Source organism: Dreissena polymorpha, chromosome 5 (genome assembly GCF_020536995.1).
Source record: "Dreissena polymorpha isolate Duluth1 chromosome 5, UMN_Dpol_1.0, whole genome shotgun sequence".
Taxonomy (NCBI): domain Eukaryota; kingdom Metazoa; phylum Mollusca; class Bivalvia; order Myida; family Dreissenidae; genus Dreissena; species Dreissena polymorpha.
Window position 1 is genome coordinate 91155195 of NC_068359.1, and position 16799 is coordinate 91171993.

Below are 16799 nucleotides of genomic sequence, written 5' to 3' on the forward strand. Positions count from 1 at the left end.
CGTGCTCATGCTATGAAGGGGTGTATTTTTTATTTAATATAAGCAATCCTCGTAGTTGCACAAAATATAACGACTATAATTGAACTTTTCAAATTATTCAATCGTTTCGCGTTGCAACACTTTATAATTTGCAGGTTTTCAAATCGTCAAAATATGCATATAATGGATATTTGAGGGAATGGTAAATGTTCAGTATTACTGTTTCCTCACAAATATTACTAAAACGAAAATTTGCGAATCTGAAATAACCTTTTTTTAATTTTGTAAATTTATTAAACCGTGGAAAGGCCCCTTTACAACATAAAGGAAGTACGGAAATTATGGGATAAATAGAATACCAGGTAAGTATTGAAAAAGGTAGGTTTATTTGCTCGGTACAAAAAAACGGAACCATTCGCCAAGGGTTAAGATTTTCTAAGCCTCGCTAAATAAATTCATCTGTATTCAACACTAACCCAGTATTCTCTTTATCTTTAAAAAATAAACATTTGAATAGTTTCTTATGCGGCTATGCTTAAGATATTGTACTGTCCATTAATGTTTAACCTCTTAGATTAATAGCTCACCTAAAATTGGGCCGAAGCATGTGGTCTCAGCGTTATCTTTGCGCCGACAAAAAAACTCACCTTTTGTACTGATATGACAATTGACAAGGAAGAAATTACTTCACCGTACAGAAGAAGAATGACATGTGTTTAAATATAGAAAACAGTCTAGCCTTGATAATATTGATGGGTATTTATTTGAATATATGAAACAGTCAGGCCTTTCAAGCCGTGATTGCTATTTATTAGTTGTAAGCAAAACATGGTCCGAAAAGTAGCTCAAACTGGAATTCCATCGATGTAAGGAAACGTCAAAAATGATGTTTTCTTTTAATATTTTTCATTCTTCTGACGTAAGGAGCGCCCGACGAACCGACCATGCAAACCAAAACAACTTGACGGAGGCACAAAGACTCAATCTATGCCATATCAACGCGCTATAAACATTTTAATGAGAGAACATTATTGTATCAAACAATACATAAACAGTTCAAACTCGATTGCTTTTTTATTAGAATATTTCGCGGATGTTAGCATGGGCCGATTTTTACGAACCCACTATTTCAACGCGTTAATTTTATACGTGGAATTACTAACATGTTTACGAAATTCCTGCTCTTAATAATACAGGCGTATCGATTTTGAAATGTTAATAATGCGTCAACAATGCGTCATATGACATGTTTTAAATAGAAGGATTGCGTGTTTTATTAAATCGTGGAAAAGCATATATTATATTGCATTCATGAGAAAAGAAGTAAGTAGATCTGAGCGTGTGTACCTATCGCGATCCGTATGTAAAGAATCGACCGTCTCCTGCAATCAAAATGAATTTGTTCTTTCCAAATAGCAATACTGTTAAGTCTCTTTGTCAATGTTTTAAGTTATGCTAATTCCGAAAATATCTTAAATAAAATAATCTTTGTTCATGTTAGAAGTGACCATGTAAAATGTATAGCCATTATTATGCTGTTTTTTAGGACTTTTTGAACAATGTATTTTAACCCAACCCTAATTTGTACCTAAGCTAGAAAGGAAATCAGACGGTCTGTCAATCACGTTATACGATATATCGGCGCTGTCAAAAGTGTGTTGTAACAATAGCATTGTTTTAAACCATGGCGCACCGAAGCATGGCAATACAAAAAACACACACACTAATTTATTATAATTAACGACGGCTTCATAACGTTTTTTCATGTTATGCAAGTTATTTCAAAGTGTGTGTATTGATTCATTTGTGTTCAAATTAGTATCAGGTCATACCCTGTTGGCATCATGACGTTGTACAAGCAAAAAGCAAGGTCGGATTTTCGGTATATGGGAAGATGCGGAAAGTTCCTTACGGTCGTATTCTGCATATTTCTACTGGTATGCATTCTTCTATCACAATGCCGTGTTGAGTAGCAGCAGTTATATTTTGTATTAAAGATCATTTTTAAGATTACTTATTATTTTGACGTACATTACGGTTCAAGCAATGTGGCATATAATTTTTGGCGTTTATACTTGTCTATATATCAGGAAATAGAACTATTAAAGTATTGACAGAAAATATGTTTCAGACGGAATCAGTTTTTTTTTGTTTAAAAATCGTTGTTATATTATTGCTTGGTAACAAAAACTTTTAAAGAAGCTTACTTTGCAGAAGTTTCGCTCGGGCAGTATGCCCAGCAAATTACAACAAATAAAGCTATACAATTATGCATGGAACGTAATAGGTTCTAACCCATAGCATTTTGTATTCAGTGGCAGTTACACGACGTCTTTACATAAGCATACAGACCTAGTATCACACGCTTGTCGAGCCAGCAAGCCTAAAGCTAGGTCGAAATGAATCAGGTCCATTATGTTTTGTTAATCCGATATTATGTGCACATGTGTTCATCTTTTTAACATGATTAGTGCTTGTTTGCAATCAATTAAAATATTGGCTCTCAGATTCTGAGCAAGGCAATTTTTCATCGAAATGCAAGTTGAAGCAACACAATCCTGGCACGCATCAGGTAACTCACAATGTCTGTCTTTAAATAATGCATACATATTAAGTAACAGTTGTAAGCACTCAAACCATTTAATATGCACTCTGTTGATGTATTATAATTATACCCACCTCCTTCATCACGTGACCCAAGCTTCCTAATAGAAAACCACACATACAACAAGTGACACTCATTTAAGAACTGAAATAGTTCAAAATTTGCGATAAATTAAACCTACCCCTAAATCACGCGACGCACTTGTCCTCGTGGTAAACATGTCACGTGACGTTTCAGCTGCTAGGTCTAGGGCAGGCGGCGCTTGGCGTGCTACTGCAGCTGGACCTTTCCAAGGTCAGCGACACCGACTTTGTGACGATCCTAAGCCGGATCAACTTCAGCGGCGAGATGGTGTTCGGCGTCACGTACCTCATCCTTCCCAAGGTTGTGCTGGCAGGGGCCGGGCTCGCACTTATTGTCGCCGTGTTGGGCTTCGTAGCAATTTGCCTGGAAAAGCAGCGACTATTAGTGCTGGTACGTGTGTACTTAACGTGCTTGGAATTGCCTTCAGATGCGACCGTTTAAGACGCGTTGTATGTTGTTTTTAGAGTCGTTGTATATTTTATGCTTTGAGTTGTCTTTATCGTTGTGTGATTGATTTGTTTAATACGGCGATACACGGTTTGATTTAAATAGACTATCGGGTGATGCATGCGCATATGTTATATTTTATATTGCGTTTAATAGCTAAAAAACGAAAGCAAATGCCTCATTCGTGGAATATTGACTAAAATGTGCCCGTTCTTTGAAATACGCTTGCTAACTACCAGTCAGCAGCGATATTCCATGTTGTCCTGTAAGCATGGTAATTTAATAATACCATCGTTGATTGAAAAAATAATCCAATCAAACATTTCCATTCTTTTCTGTTATAGAAATGTGCAAGCACAACTGCCTGTTTTATATTTCCAGCTGGCTTACTTCGCACTCTTGTCTCTGTGTTTCCAGATAATTTGTTATAGTATGGTCAACGTAACTCGGAATAAGGTAAGTCCATAGATAAACGAGAGTGCTGTAGAATCGTTTTTGATCGGTAGCTCAGTTTTTACTGGTATGAAAACAAATAGCCGAGCTCTGTGAAAACGGGTCTTAATTCAGGTGTGTAAAATATCGTCCCAGATTGGCCCGTGCAGTCCGCACAGGTTAATCAGGGACGACAATTTCCGCCTTTAAATATGTGTTTAATTATCGGAATTCTATTCTAAACGACAGTCTATGCGAAAGTGTCGTCCCTGATTAGCTTTTGCGGCCTGCACAGACTAATCCAGTGCAACACTTTGCGCAGATGCATCAAGCAATGTTTCTCCAAAGTGCGGCTCGAATCATTTCGTTACTCATCTAACACATCATCGCCTTCTTTAAAGTTTGATTTGACGCATCTCATAACACGCTACTTACGAGTCCATTGTCAGTTTTTGTTTTGTTTATTCCAGATCGACTCCGATCTTCAGATCACTATCAAGACGTCATTCAGCGAATATGAGGGGGTCGACTCTAACGTTAGCGCCTCCAGAGCATGGGACAAGATATTTTTCGAAGTATTCACTATTGTATTTATTAAACAAAAACCTGAGTAAGTTAGATTGGCATATCGTGAAAATATACTTTTCGCTTCACTGTATTGCAGTGTAATGTTTGTTCCATACAAAACCATGCCATCTCGCAGCATGTCGTTTAATAATCCTTTTCCAAACAGTTCACACTAATTTGATCAAACAATACCATATCGTCATCTACCAACACCATTCATGCGATACTAGTTCACAGCATTCTATGCATGCTGTCTCATACAATCTCGTAATATTCCATCTCATTCCATATTATATATTATATATATTTATAGTATTCGAATTCATACTATCACCTTCCCTATCACTTAAATTCCTTCCATTTCATGTCATACCATTTACTTTTATACCAACTCCTTTCATATCCCCAATTTCACACTATTTCAATCCATTACCGTTTACACAATTGCATCCCATATCATGCAATCTCATATAATACCACTGATAATTATACCATATCATAACACATATGTCATATCGTGGTAATCACATCTCAAACCATACAATCACCAATCTAAAAACACTATACCCTACCGTAACAAACAAAATCACATGGATGTTACTTTCGATGACTATCCTGCGTTTTACTTCATAGTATTCCAATAAGAAATGCAACGGGTCAGGGCTACGACGTTATGATTAATTAAAAAAAGTTTAATTGCTATGTTTCATACACATTTACAAACATCTATATTCAATAGCAATTATAACATTGGCTGTTTGAAAGTTTTTACATTTTGTGGCATTTATTTCTCAGTAGGCCAAGTAAATGACCACTAAAATTCAATTTAAATCAGTTAGAGCGCTCTCCGAAAACATTTTCAAAGGCAGTTCTCTGCGACAAAACCTGTTTTCGCGAAACGGACAATTGTGCAATTAATGTTGCCCTTTATTAACCGCTCTCTATCAGTTACCAGAATATCCAGTCCCTCGCACGGTGTGTATTCAACTAAGTTACATTTACCTTTAAAGTTGTTTAAGTTATCCTTCTTTCCATCCATCCATCCATCCGCCCATCCATCCGCCCATCCATCCACCCATCCATCCACCCAACATCCCACCCTCTCTTAAAATCCACCCATTCACCCAAAACCAACCACACACCCATCCTCTCACTCACAATCCATCCATCCATCCATCCATCCATCCATCCATCCATCCAGCAATTTTTTTATTTATTTATTTTATATTTATTTCCAGTTCGAGTGTTGCGGTTACGACACAGTGATCTCAAACACGGACAACTACCACGAGTTCAACGACACCGCCTGGTGGGCGCGACGTACCAACTCTTTGAAGCACGTGCCCACCAGCTGCTGCAAGAGTGCCACGCTCTCAAACTACAATACCCTCCAGGACACGAACTGCGAGGTCCAGCTGTTGACGCACCGGAACAAGGTTGGTAACTCTTGGTGGGAGATGATTTGCAAATCCTCCGAAAACTCTTTACAGTTAGTTAAAGCGTTGTAAGGGAGACCACTTTGTTGAGATTGGATAAATTGATTGCACACAGTTGCTGTTACCGAGGCTTAATTTGTCGTTGTTGGCTTATGTACACGTACTACTATAGAATACCCCGGGTACTCTTAAGTATTCTACAATGTACCCTAAGTACGGAAATTGCGCATAAAGGCACCCGGCCATACTGCGGGGTACGTTTTAGTATATTTTCCGTAAACAGCAATACAGCAACGGATACGCTTGACGTTAATTTAATGTGACCATTTATATTTATCAATTGTGTGTTGTTATTTTGATAACATACAACGTAAATATAGAAAACAGCAGAAAATGACATTTATCATATATTAAAAGACGATCGATAAAAGAATTCAAAATAAACAATGATAAACATAATCCCATGGGAAAATCTTCTGGGATTCGAACCTGCAGTCAGAAAATTACACTATCCACCATCGAACAGAATAATGGTAGATAAATAATTGTTCTGCCAATATATTGCTATTTTCATGTTGTTGTTTTTTTACCCGATGCATGAGGTATGTAATCAATAAATCACAAGAGCTTGAACAGGTAAATAACGCGTTCAACAACCGTTAATATGTAAACTTGTGAGTTGAGAAAAAGCGCCCTATATCAATATAGTTTGACTGACAAACAGTTTTAATAGCATTTCTGGCGAATGATCAATGATATAATGCTAATGTTTCCTTTTCCCTTCAGTTAAATTACAATTTAACAATATATCTCCTGATAAGCATTAGAACGAAGATCCCAAAATTTACCTCATTCATATCATCATGTTCTTCCGCAGGGATGTTGGTCCGAGATAGACACACTTTTCCGAAAGTACATAACGCACGTGCTCAAAGTGTCCTTAGCTGCATTGATCCTCGAGGTATGCTTAACGAAAATAATGAATTCATATAAGCCTCGTTCTGGGATAACTAGGCTTAATGCATGTGCGCTAAGTATCATCCCTGATTAGCCTGTGTAATCCGCACATGTTAATCAGGGACAACACTTTCCCAGATCGACGGTCTTTTTGTTTAAATTATTGATGTAAGTTATTGTATATAGGAAAAATATACTAGTAACTGTTTCGTTAATTTAGCCAATTTGATGGTATTGCCGTGCACTGTCTTGAACGCATTTCACGCGTACATGTTTAGTTGTTGTCTCGCATTAATATATATTTTACTATGTGCTTTTACCACTTGTGATGTGAGCAAATAGAACATTGTCGAGTATTAATGCACTTAAGGCAAGTGGTGCGTGCTTATATGATCCTAATTCTGGTACAAGTGAGCTGAATGCATTTACATAAAGTGTCATCCAAGATAAGCCTATATAGCTCTCATTGGCTATTCAAGGATACCGCTTTCCGAATACCGTTGAATTTCGTCTAGAAGAGATTTCCTTTTAACAAAAAAAAATCATAAAAGCGGAAAGTATCGTCCTTGATTCGACATTGCGGAGAGCACAGGCTAATTATGGGATGACACTTTACGCACAGGCATTGAACATAGTTTTCCCAGAACGAGGCTCACATTATACGTAATGCTGTTCTAGCATACACTTTGCTATATTTCAGGCGTTCTTGGTAGTAGTTCCCTTTGTCGTCTGTGCGTCCGTCCGCCACATCAAGACAGTGCGGTTGTTTGAAGAGGAGTACCAGTGAAAGTGAACCAAAAATATTACTCAACAATCGGATTTAAACTTCTCACATTATTTTTTTTTGGTCTTGCTCGTAACACCAAAATTAGTTCTAGAATTGAACCATTTTTGTTTTCCAGTAACTTATTGCCTACAAATAAGCGCATTAGTTTTAGATACAAACACATACATATTGTAAAACATGACCCTTTTTGATAAATACATTTTCACCTGCATTTTTCTCTTTGCTCATGACTCCAAAACTATATATACAACAACGATTAACGATTATGTAATAGAGCGTCCATAATGTTTACTGTATGCATGGTCTTTTTCAAACATCCACTTGAGGTTGAGAGTGTCGTTTCTGGTAAGCCAGGTTAGCCTGTGTGCAATGCACAGGGGCTAATCTGGGACTACCATTTATGCACGTGCAGCAAGCCCTTCTCTCCCTGAGCGAGGCTGAGATGTTCATATCCATCATCATAAGCAGTATTTAGTGCCTTCACCATACGCAACTGCAGCTAGCTCAATTACAATATTGGTTCTTGTTAAAATGATTGTCAGCGCGAATTTATGTCGTTTTATAAAGAAATTCACGAAGAGGTATTAATTTTATTCTTGGAATTATAATGGTTCTAAATAGCGTCTAAAATGATATTGTATTATAATAGTTATCTCGTAGAATTAATTCATAGTTATCTGATAGAATTAATTCATAGTTATTTCAACTGAGTTATTTTCATTTCTTTCTCAATGTTCTTTATTTGTTTATCGCAATATCTTGTTTCAAATAAATTATCATCCTTGTTCGTCTTTCAAGCATATCAATGTCGATTTATCACTTATTCATGCATTTGTTCAGTCACATCTACCATATATATAAAGAATATTGAACTTGTAATCGAAATTTGTTAGACAAAAGACCAATATATTGATGTATTGTGCATGAACTCCTAATAAGGAATATCGTTCACTACGTAAAAGAACTACATGTAGAGTCATATTCATGTAAACTTTAACTATAATACTAGTTCTTTAATTTAATAAAAAAGTGCAAGATTCTTTGCAATATTTGTATACAAACAAAATAATACTTAGACCTATGTCTTTGATCTTAGACGAATGGAACTTTATCCATCGCCGATATCTACTGATTTGAAGCAATGGCAGTAACGTCTATTTCGGCAATGCAGGCTTGCAGATGTATACGTATCCTTCATGATATTGAAAGGCATCGTTGTTTCGGGGACAGTGGCCATCCCACAAACAACTGTCAACTGGTAGTCAGAATTGTTTCCCAAACAGTGGCTACGCCATAAACAAGCTAATAAGCGACGACACTGTGCGCACATGCATTAAACTACGTTTACCCAGAGCGAGGCTCATAATCAATTAAAACTTGCCCGTTAGTCGCAATTGCTTCAGCGATACGCACATAGTACAAGCCGAAGAAAACCTTCATGAACCAACAACTCATCAACGATAGGACCATTCTGGGGGTAAAACCAATAATTGTGCATTAAAATATTCGATCGAAATATGTCAGGGATTTAATATCCATGCAACCCAGTGTTTTATATTTTAATTGCTTTCAATAACGGGAGAAGGTTTAAACGGTTACGGTATACCGGGGTACACAGAGTCGATAAACCGCTTTAGTTCATACTTTGTACGTCGATGTACCATACAAAACATTGACAAACGTTTAGATTTAATATGTATAAAATACAGATTATTTCATCGCATTCATAGCAGATATTAGATTTGCTATGTATAAAGTAAAGAATATTTCATAGCATTCATTATATAATTAGAAGGTCCGGAACACGGCCACCAAACGGCCCTGAGTGATTCCAGTTGTTAGCTCGGATAATTTCGCTGGTGCTACACAAGAAAGAATGGTGAACGGGAAGAACATTTATATCAGTATTCTCCTTCAGTGAAAACTGGGCATACTGCATGTGCGTGAAGTGTACTTCCAGATTGGCCTGCGTAAATTTCAACAAATCTAATAGATCTAGTTTCACAACAAATGTGTAAATATCTTGACCCTAAAAATACGCACATATATTAAGCCTTGTTAAACACCGATGTATGTAGAGATAATGTAAATATTTAAATTGTAAATACAATATTTAAATATTGTATCGAAATCTGTCTGCAAATAAATATGAAACTCAATAATATTTTAATAAACGAATTTGTTTTCAATACATTTTTATCCCCCAAAAAAACTAATCGGAAAAGTTGTCTACGCGTTTACATTTTACAATAGAGAAATATGTTAGACACTCACCGGTTGTGTTCTGCGTATCGGGTGGGGTATTTTCGACGGTCGTGTTGCACTAATAGTAAGCAGTTCCATACTCTCCAACAAAGATAAAGGGTATTGTCCACTTAAATAATGAACATATTTAAACTGTATTTAACTAGTTTGAACAGAAATTAACAGCGTTATAAACTTCTTTACAGTTTTATTTACGACAGCTGTCTCTTTTATTAATCTTCAACAGTACACGAAGGAAAGAGACACCCCGCGTTCGTGCATTGATATAACAGCTTTATAAACATATTTACAGTTTTATTTATGACCGCTGTCTCTTTTATTAATCTTCAGCAGTAAACAAAAGAAAGAGTCACCCCGCGTTAGTACATTGATTTGCGTACAAAATGTCCAATGTACCCATCCTTGACACAAATCACAACACCCATTTGACAATGTTAATGTATTGAAGCTTTGTGTCAGTGCAAGGGGAATAGAAGAGCTTGCACATAATGCCCTTGTCCGACTCTGCAATGTCACTGTCATCTGAGTCGGAGCTGACCACCTCTTCAACTGGGGGCTCCTTTCGTTTCACCTGAAGGCCGGAGGTACTGGCTACAGCCGAAGAGGTGATACACTGTTCTACATTTCTACACTGTTTGCTCTGTGACTTCAAGTGAAACTTGATTGCGCAAACAACTGGCGATTTTGTTATAGCTTTGCCTCCTGCAACTTTATTTAGGATATTCCTTAGCTGTTTCTATTGAATATTTTTTAGGATTTGACAACATTGTGTTTGAAAAAAACTATTCATCTTATTTTTCATAAACAACTTGAGTCAAATTGTTATTTTTGAAAGCTGTTGATGGGACCAGATCTAACGGGCAGCCCCCAGTTGAAGAGGTGGTCGGCTCCGACTCAGATGACAGTGACATTGCAGAGTCTGACAAGTGCATTATGTGCAAGCTCTTCTATTGAATCCTTTCGATTCTTATAAATAATTAACGCTTTAATAAAAATCCTCCACGACGGAATTGTTGTCCCTAAAATCCAGAGTCTAGCTAAAACTGTGGTTCGTCACAGAATTACGTCACAAGAATTACGTCATAAATTGCGTAATCAATGAAAATTAAAGTACGGAAAGCTGGTTCTGTAATAAATTTAAGTCAATGAACAAAATAGTATGATATGTAATATAAACGATAACACACAGCAGATCTGGGCCGGACGTCTATAATCGGCCCTAGCCGCATAATGGCCCTTGGGCCAAAGGCACTCGGGCCGTTATGACGGCAGCGGTCCAATTATTGACGTCCGGCTCAGCTCTGCCGTGTGTTATTGTCTAAATAACAGTTTATATAAAAAGAACATTCTTTCAGTAAACTGCAAGTCATATGACGTTTAAGAAAGCCTTCTGTAAAATGTTCAGTATAGGCGCAAGCTTACAATATTGTTCGAGTTTTTAATGATTCTTTTCAATAAATACTGTACTTAGTTTCCCAATATAATTAACAATAATGACACCAGTATTATCTGAATTTAATTCAATTCTGCTTTCTTGTTGTATTTTTAATGAAGTGAGCTATATGATATTAACGATAAAATCAGAGAAAGGACGGAATTTCACGATTTCGTCATAACGTAGGACTAAACAGAGCTACGTGCAGCTATTTGAATGACAATGGCAGACCTTGTCAAAACCGAAATACGCGGATTCACCCTAATAATGTATCAGATAACTGTTTACTTAACAATTGCAGACAATGGCTAGATCTAAGCTTATTATTATGATGAAGACATACATCTATTTAGAACTACTGATACAGCTCCGCTACGATTAATTGGAGAAATTAAGTGAAAAGATTATATACAGTAAATGAGCATCGCTATGAAAAGACGAGGCTTAAAGTATGTGCGTAAAGAGTCATCGCTGTGTAGCCTGTGCAATCTGCACAGGCTAATAAGGGACGCGACTTTCAGCCGCGATGTCAATCACTCGGTTATTTGTATAAGTTATTTGTGTAAGTGCTCAAATTATTTTCGTGGGGGTAGTGTGACAATTTGTGTTCAAATAGTTCGTACTATACCGCGTTGTAAATGAGACCACCATCTGTTTAACATACTGACAGACATTATATTTTATTGACGTTAATTTTACAATTTGTTTGTCATTTACAAATAGTTCTACATATTTTAATGTCAACGTGAGTACATATACGTACAGTAAACTATCATATTGATCGTGTTAGGATTATCATACAAAACATACACGAATTGTACATGTACCAAAAATGAACTTGTAAATGAAACATTCCTAAACATGTGAAATTACAAATAAAATGTTTAAATGCCAAAATTAGTTTTTTTAACTTACTATATATGAAACTATAATATTTGAGTTTTGCTAGATAAACATGCGATGAATAAAATGAATTTAATTATAAACTTGTACAGAAAATATGAAGTATGAAAAACATTAAACAAAGTACAATTTTTCGAACGTTATATAAGAAGACTTGAATATGTGATGAAGAAAAATTAATCAGTTTATATTAGAAGAACTATAAGTTAAATTGCGTTGATTATGAATTATGTAAGTATTAAATTGTACAATAATTTGATTTTGCTGAACAAAATTTAAAATTTAAAATATGCAAATATTGTATTTTTGAGTTTTGTAATGCAGATTTATAGGATTTATAAGATGAAGAGAAATTAGTTAGTTTAAGTTGAACATGCGTTATGGGTTGACATATGAACTTGATCAGGTTTTAAACTTTTTTTTGTTCGAAGTACCCATTATTTCAACAAATTTAAACATACTTGGTCTGAGATAATAGTACGCTTTGATAAGTTATTTTCGTAGTGAGGTAAAGGATGGGCATATCATAATAAAATGGTACTCGTCTTCAATATATCAATATTCCCGACATAACAGCTTGTTCATAAGCGCTGAGAACTTTCTATATTGTAATGTCTACCTGATTCAAAGGCTAGTTTGAGAGACGATAATCGTAATTTTAAAAGACAAATTCGCAATTTATTTGGCAAATAATCAAGATAAGTTTCGAACTCGAACGTGCATTTGAAACATGTGTATGTCAATAATGATTTGCTTTTAGCTCTATATAATTTATTGAATTGTACCAATATTTTTTTAAAGCATCTATTGCCGCAGACATAAAAACAATTTGAAAGGTATCGAGATTGACAGATGCGGGAGTGTACCTTACGTGTGAAAATCCGTAAGTATCCAATGGTTTCTTCACATTCAATGCCCATTAACTTTTACAATATTTCACACTTTTAAAGCATTCATACAATTTTGATATCATTATATTACTTGATTGGATTATTTTATACCAGAACTTTATTATACGAACGTTTCTGTTTATGTAAAGTGGAAACATCTAGTTCACCATTATAATATACACCCATGCTGCTTCAAGATGATTTGACACCTAGGAGTATTTTACAAAAAATAAAGATGTACACGTTCTAAAAAGATTAACGTCTCCTCCAAAGGACGTTGTCGACCGGCGCAGAAGCTTAATGCCTGTCTCTCTGAAAGCCCTCGCTAATGGCAAAAGGGCGTTGCTTATTTTCTTGTTTGAAACCTGGGCAAATAACTCAGCTTGCTATGAAAATGTGAGCTATAAATGTTTTCTTTTTAACATGTACAGTGTGTCACAGGTAAGCCACGCCCTTTGCCATCAGCGCGTGCTTTCCGGAAGACAGGCATAAAGCTTCTGCACCGGTTGGTATCGTCCTTTGGATATTGCTCACTGACGTAGTAATTGGTTCCATTAAGGTTCCAACTTGATTTTCGCACGATTTCTCTGTCCTCGAACAATGAGAATGTGGCGACTTTTGAACGAGGGTGTGGTTGGTTCCCGCTTTGCCTTACTCAAATACGATGCACTTGCGCAAAGTGTATGCACTTTATTTTCAGGTTTTCTACCATGAAGGAGCGCAATAATTTCACCGTATTGTCGGTTTTCTTTTGACGGGCTTTCATTAATTCCGGAAAATATTACATTGTTCCGCATAGACTATGTTTGCATGTAATTTAAAGTCTCTGTTAGGGCCGATTCTTCTTGCTGGCGCTCTTAGACTCTGCCAATGCCACCTCAAGCAACGAAACATTTTTAGCACTATTATTCAGCTTTTCATTCTGAATTGTATTGTTGTATTGTACCACATTCCACAATTAGCAGAGTTCTGACTCAACGCCATTTACTTTTTTCTTAAATTAATTGTTCATAGCCTTATCAATGGATCTTAGGAAACTCATAATTTCAAAGTTGGAGGGTTGACTGACCTGTGGTAGGTTGCTCGTCACGGTTCAATTTCCGGCCTCTCCTTCACTTGGTGTGAACACGAGTTATCCATCATAGAATTACTAAATAGCACAGAATGAGCACCGTGAATAGCGTTAGCACCGTGAAGAGCGTCACTAACACTATAATTCGCGTTGAACGTATCACTCAAAACTCCGTTTGTTGAATCCTTAGATGATTGAGAACAACACTTGTGTTTTGAAGTTTTTTAGCCCATTGCTACTACTAGAGTTATTACTACTGGATCTGGATCTGGATGGGTAGAGAGAGGGTTGCTAATTCCACTGTAGGACAGCTGACCTGAAACTGCCAACTGTGTCTGCGCGCACTACACTTTCTTCCAGATTGTTCCACTCCATTATTGTCTTAGGGAACAAATAGTTCTTATATAGTGGGGTTTTGCACTTGATTGGTATAAACATCTAAAGTTTTTGATAGAGTAATTGACGATGCTGCTTCAGCATCGTCTAAGTTATCACCCCCGGAAAACCGACATGCTGTGAAAAGTTTGACATGCTAGGAGATGTAGCCGATATATTTCAAAGAATTTCGGTAGGGTAAGTTAATCCAGTTCTATAATTGTTTAAAGGCATTTTTGAAATAAAATATATGTTGGTGCATGCAAAGGAGTTATTACCATGTATGTTAGAAAAATCCTGGTTATTAATATTCATGATTTATTGAAATATGGCTAGTTAAAGTCGACGATGAAGGGATTTGTCCCATATTTAGCACTTTATTTACAAATTTCTTTAAAGGTATGCAAGTGAAAAAGTTTTTTCACCGACAATTATATTAACCAATGTCACCGTGTAACATATCCGCCAGAGTTTCTTAAAAAGTTCGTGTTGATGGAAAAATTCGACTTAACATACAACGTGTTTGTGAAAAAATGATATGACATGGTGCTGTACAAAGATGTCGAAATATGACATGTGTGAAGTTCATTTATAAACTAAAAAGCTCTCTATTACAGCTGATTTATGCCCACTCTGACGCATTGTAGATCATTTTCATTGAACTTTGAGGTTTTATAATGATATCCGCTCTGAAGCTAAGTTAATTTCCAGCTAATTTGTATCTTTTTTATTGTTTGAAAATCATTGTAAATGTAAAGCAATTGATTCATACAAGTACAAATATACGTCCGGTAGGCAAACTAAACATTTATAATATTTTTTGTGCCTATAGTTCACATACTAGGACGTCATTTAATGAGTATAGCGATAAAAGACCATAGCTATATAATTTAAATGCAAACTTGACGATTTCTCTCAATATACGTTTTACTCTCTAATGGAAAATACGCCTTAATTTTAAATGTTATAATTGGCTGACATCTGGCTTAATATATTCCTTCAAGGCTTGGGGCTCATCAGATGAAAAATTCATATTTTCAATATATTCGGCAATACAATTTTGCGATGTGAAATCGAAAGTACATCGCGAAAATACGTGACATAACGATATACACACTATAAATAACGCAAGTAGATTGATCATTATATATATATAATATATACAATTCACTACGCATGCACAATTTCCATTCCTGTGTTTACCACATAACGTTGATGATCAATCTTCTGGCGTTGTTTATAGTTAACTGGTAGTTACTTGGAAGACATACCCAGTCAAATTTATTACCGAATACCATAACAACTTGTTGCGAGTTGTGTAATATACCAGTCGTGATATTTAAATCAATATAATCTAATACTTGTAAATAATGCGGTATTTTACGACTTTTCTTTTCTTCGTCGTCGTGGTTGACAGTCCCTTTAAACCAAGGCGCTATGAACACTGTGTTACACGCCGGACACATCATTTCCCAAAGTCGTGTCTGGAACAGGAAGTTGCTTGTATATATATATAGGGATGTCAACGAATATCCGAATATTCGGTCCCGGACCGAATATTCGGATACTATTTTCCGAATCGAATATTCGGAAGAAAAAAATCGAGTAATTTCAAAGACTTTGTATTCGTGAAATTTACTTCAAACATTCTAAAAAAGTTGTTCCTCGTGTCATAATGTTTAGTCCGGATAATTCGTCGCTATGGTGATGACAGTATACCGGTCATAAATCCCGCTAATTGCCTAACAACGACAGTCACTTTGTGTCAAGATTATGATAGGTTCAAATCGCATCGGCAATCAAAACACCGACCTGCACTTGATCCAATGACTCGAATTACATTTAAAATTATCAAAGATTAAATGAGTAAAGGAAAAGCCAACTTTGTGTAAAAAACAAATAAGACCGAATGGCAATTAAAACACCGACCCGTTTTGATCTAATAACTCGAATTACATTTAACATGATCAAAGATTAAATGAGTAAAGGAAGTGCCGACTTGGTGTGAAAAACAAAAACGATCGTATGGTTATAATCACGTTGTCCAATCAAAAAAGCTTTTAGAAAATAATTTACTCAACCTCCAATGAGTATTTGCGTATCGTATGGTCAAAACTTTAATTAATTACTCAATATTCAATCAGGTATTATACTTAAAGAAACGTTTTTGGTATTTCGCCCTCATTTAATTGAAAATATTGTCATTGCTACACGCATAAAGTAAATCTCTGTCCAATCAAAATGCCACCTACACCTTCCGCTGCTTGGAAGTATTTCACGAGACCATCCGATAAGAAGTCGGCAACGTGTAACTTGTGTGGAGTTAATCTTACGTACATTGTTTCTCGTTCTATTGTTGATGTACAATATTAAAAGTTTAAAAACAGTTTTCGTCATTCAATTTTAACAATTAGCGACGGCAATGTTGTGTCAATATTTAGTCACTTCCGGGGAACTTCCGGTAAAAACGAAAGTAGAATTCATCGAGTAATGGTACGGTAAACAAAGTTAATTTTTTTCTAACAGATGTTGACCGAATATCCGAATATTCGTTCGGAAGGATGA

General features: G+C 36.0%; 1 protein-coding gene across 2 annotated transcripts; it reads left to right on the top strand.

Moving 5' to 3' along the window:
- Positions 1–1783: 1783 nt before the first annotated feature.
- LOC127881411 (CD151 antigen-like) lies at positions 1784–8101 on the top strand. 2 transcript variants are annotated; one of them, XM_052429279.1, is made up of 7 exons: positions 1784–1916; positions 2822–3058; positions 3497–3571; positions 4018–4122; positions 5353–5550; positions 6428–6511; positions 7208–8100. In XM_052429279.1, the coding sequence occupies exons 1-7, from the start codon at positions 1824–1826 to the stop codon at positions 7292–7294; spliced, it is 879 nt and encodes a 292-aa protein (XP_052285239.1). In that variant the 5' UTR covers positions 1784–1823; the 3' UTR covers positions 7295–8100. The 2 variants fall into 2 exon arrangements, with proteins under 2 accessions (XP_052285239.1, XP_052285240.1); XM_052429280.1 differs by lacking the exon at positions 6428–6511 and having other exon boundaries at positions 7208–8101.
- Positions 8102–16799: the final 8698 nt, after the last annotated feature.

What these genes read in the sequence shown, in the direction of transcription:
- LOC127881411 (XM_052429279.1), top strand. Translation starts at nt 1,824, where the DNA reads ATGACGTTGTACAAGCAAAAAGCAAGGTCGGATTTTCGGTATATGGGA. An exon ending in AGCAGCGACTATTAGTGCTG is followed by an intron (nt 3,059 to 3,496) that starts GTACGTGTGTAC and finishes TTATATTTCCAG; the next exon opens with CTGGCTTACTTCGCACTCTT. An exon ending in TGTTGACGCACCGGAACAAG is followed by an intron (nt 5,551 to 6,427) that starts GTTGGTAACTCT and finishes GTTCTTCCGCAG; the next exon opens with GGATGTTGGTCCGAGATAGA.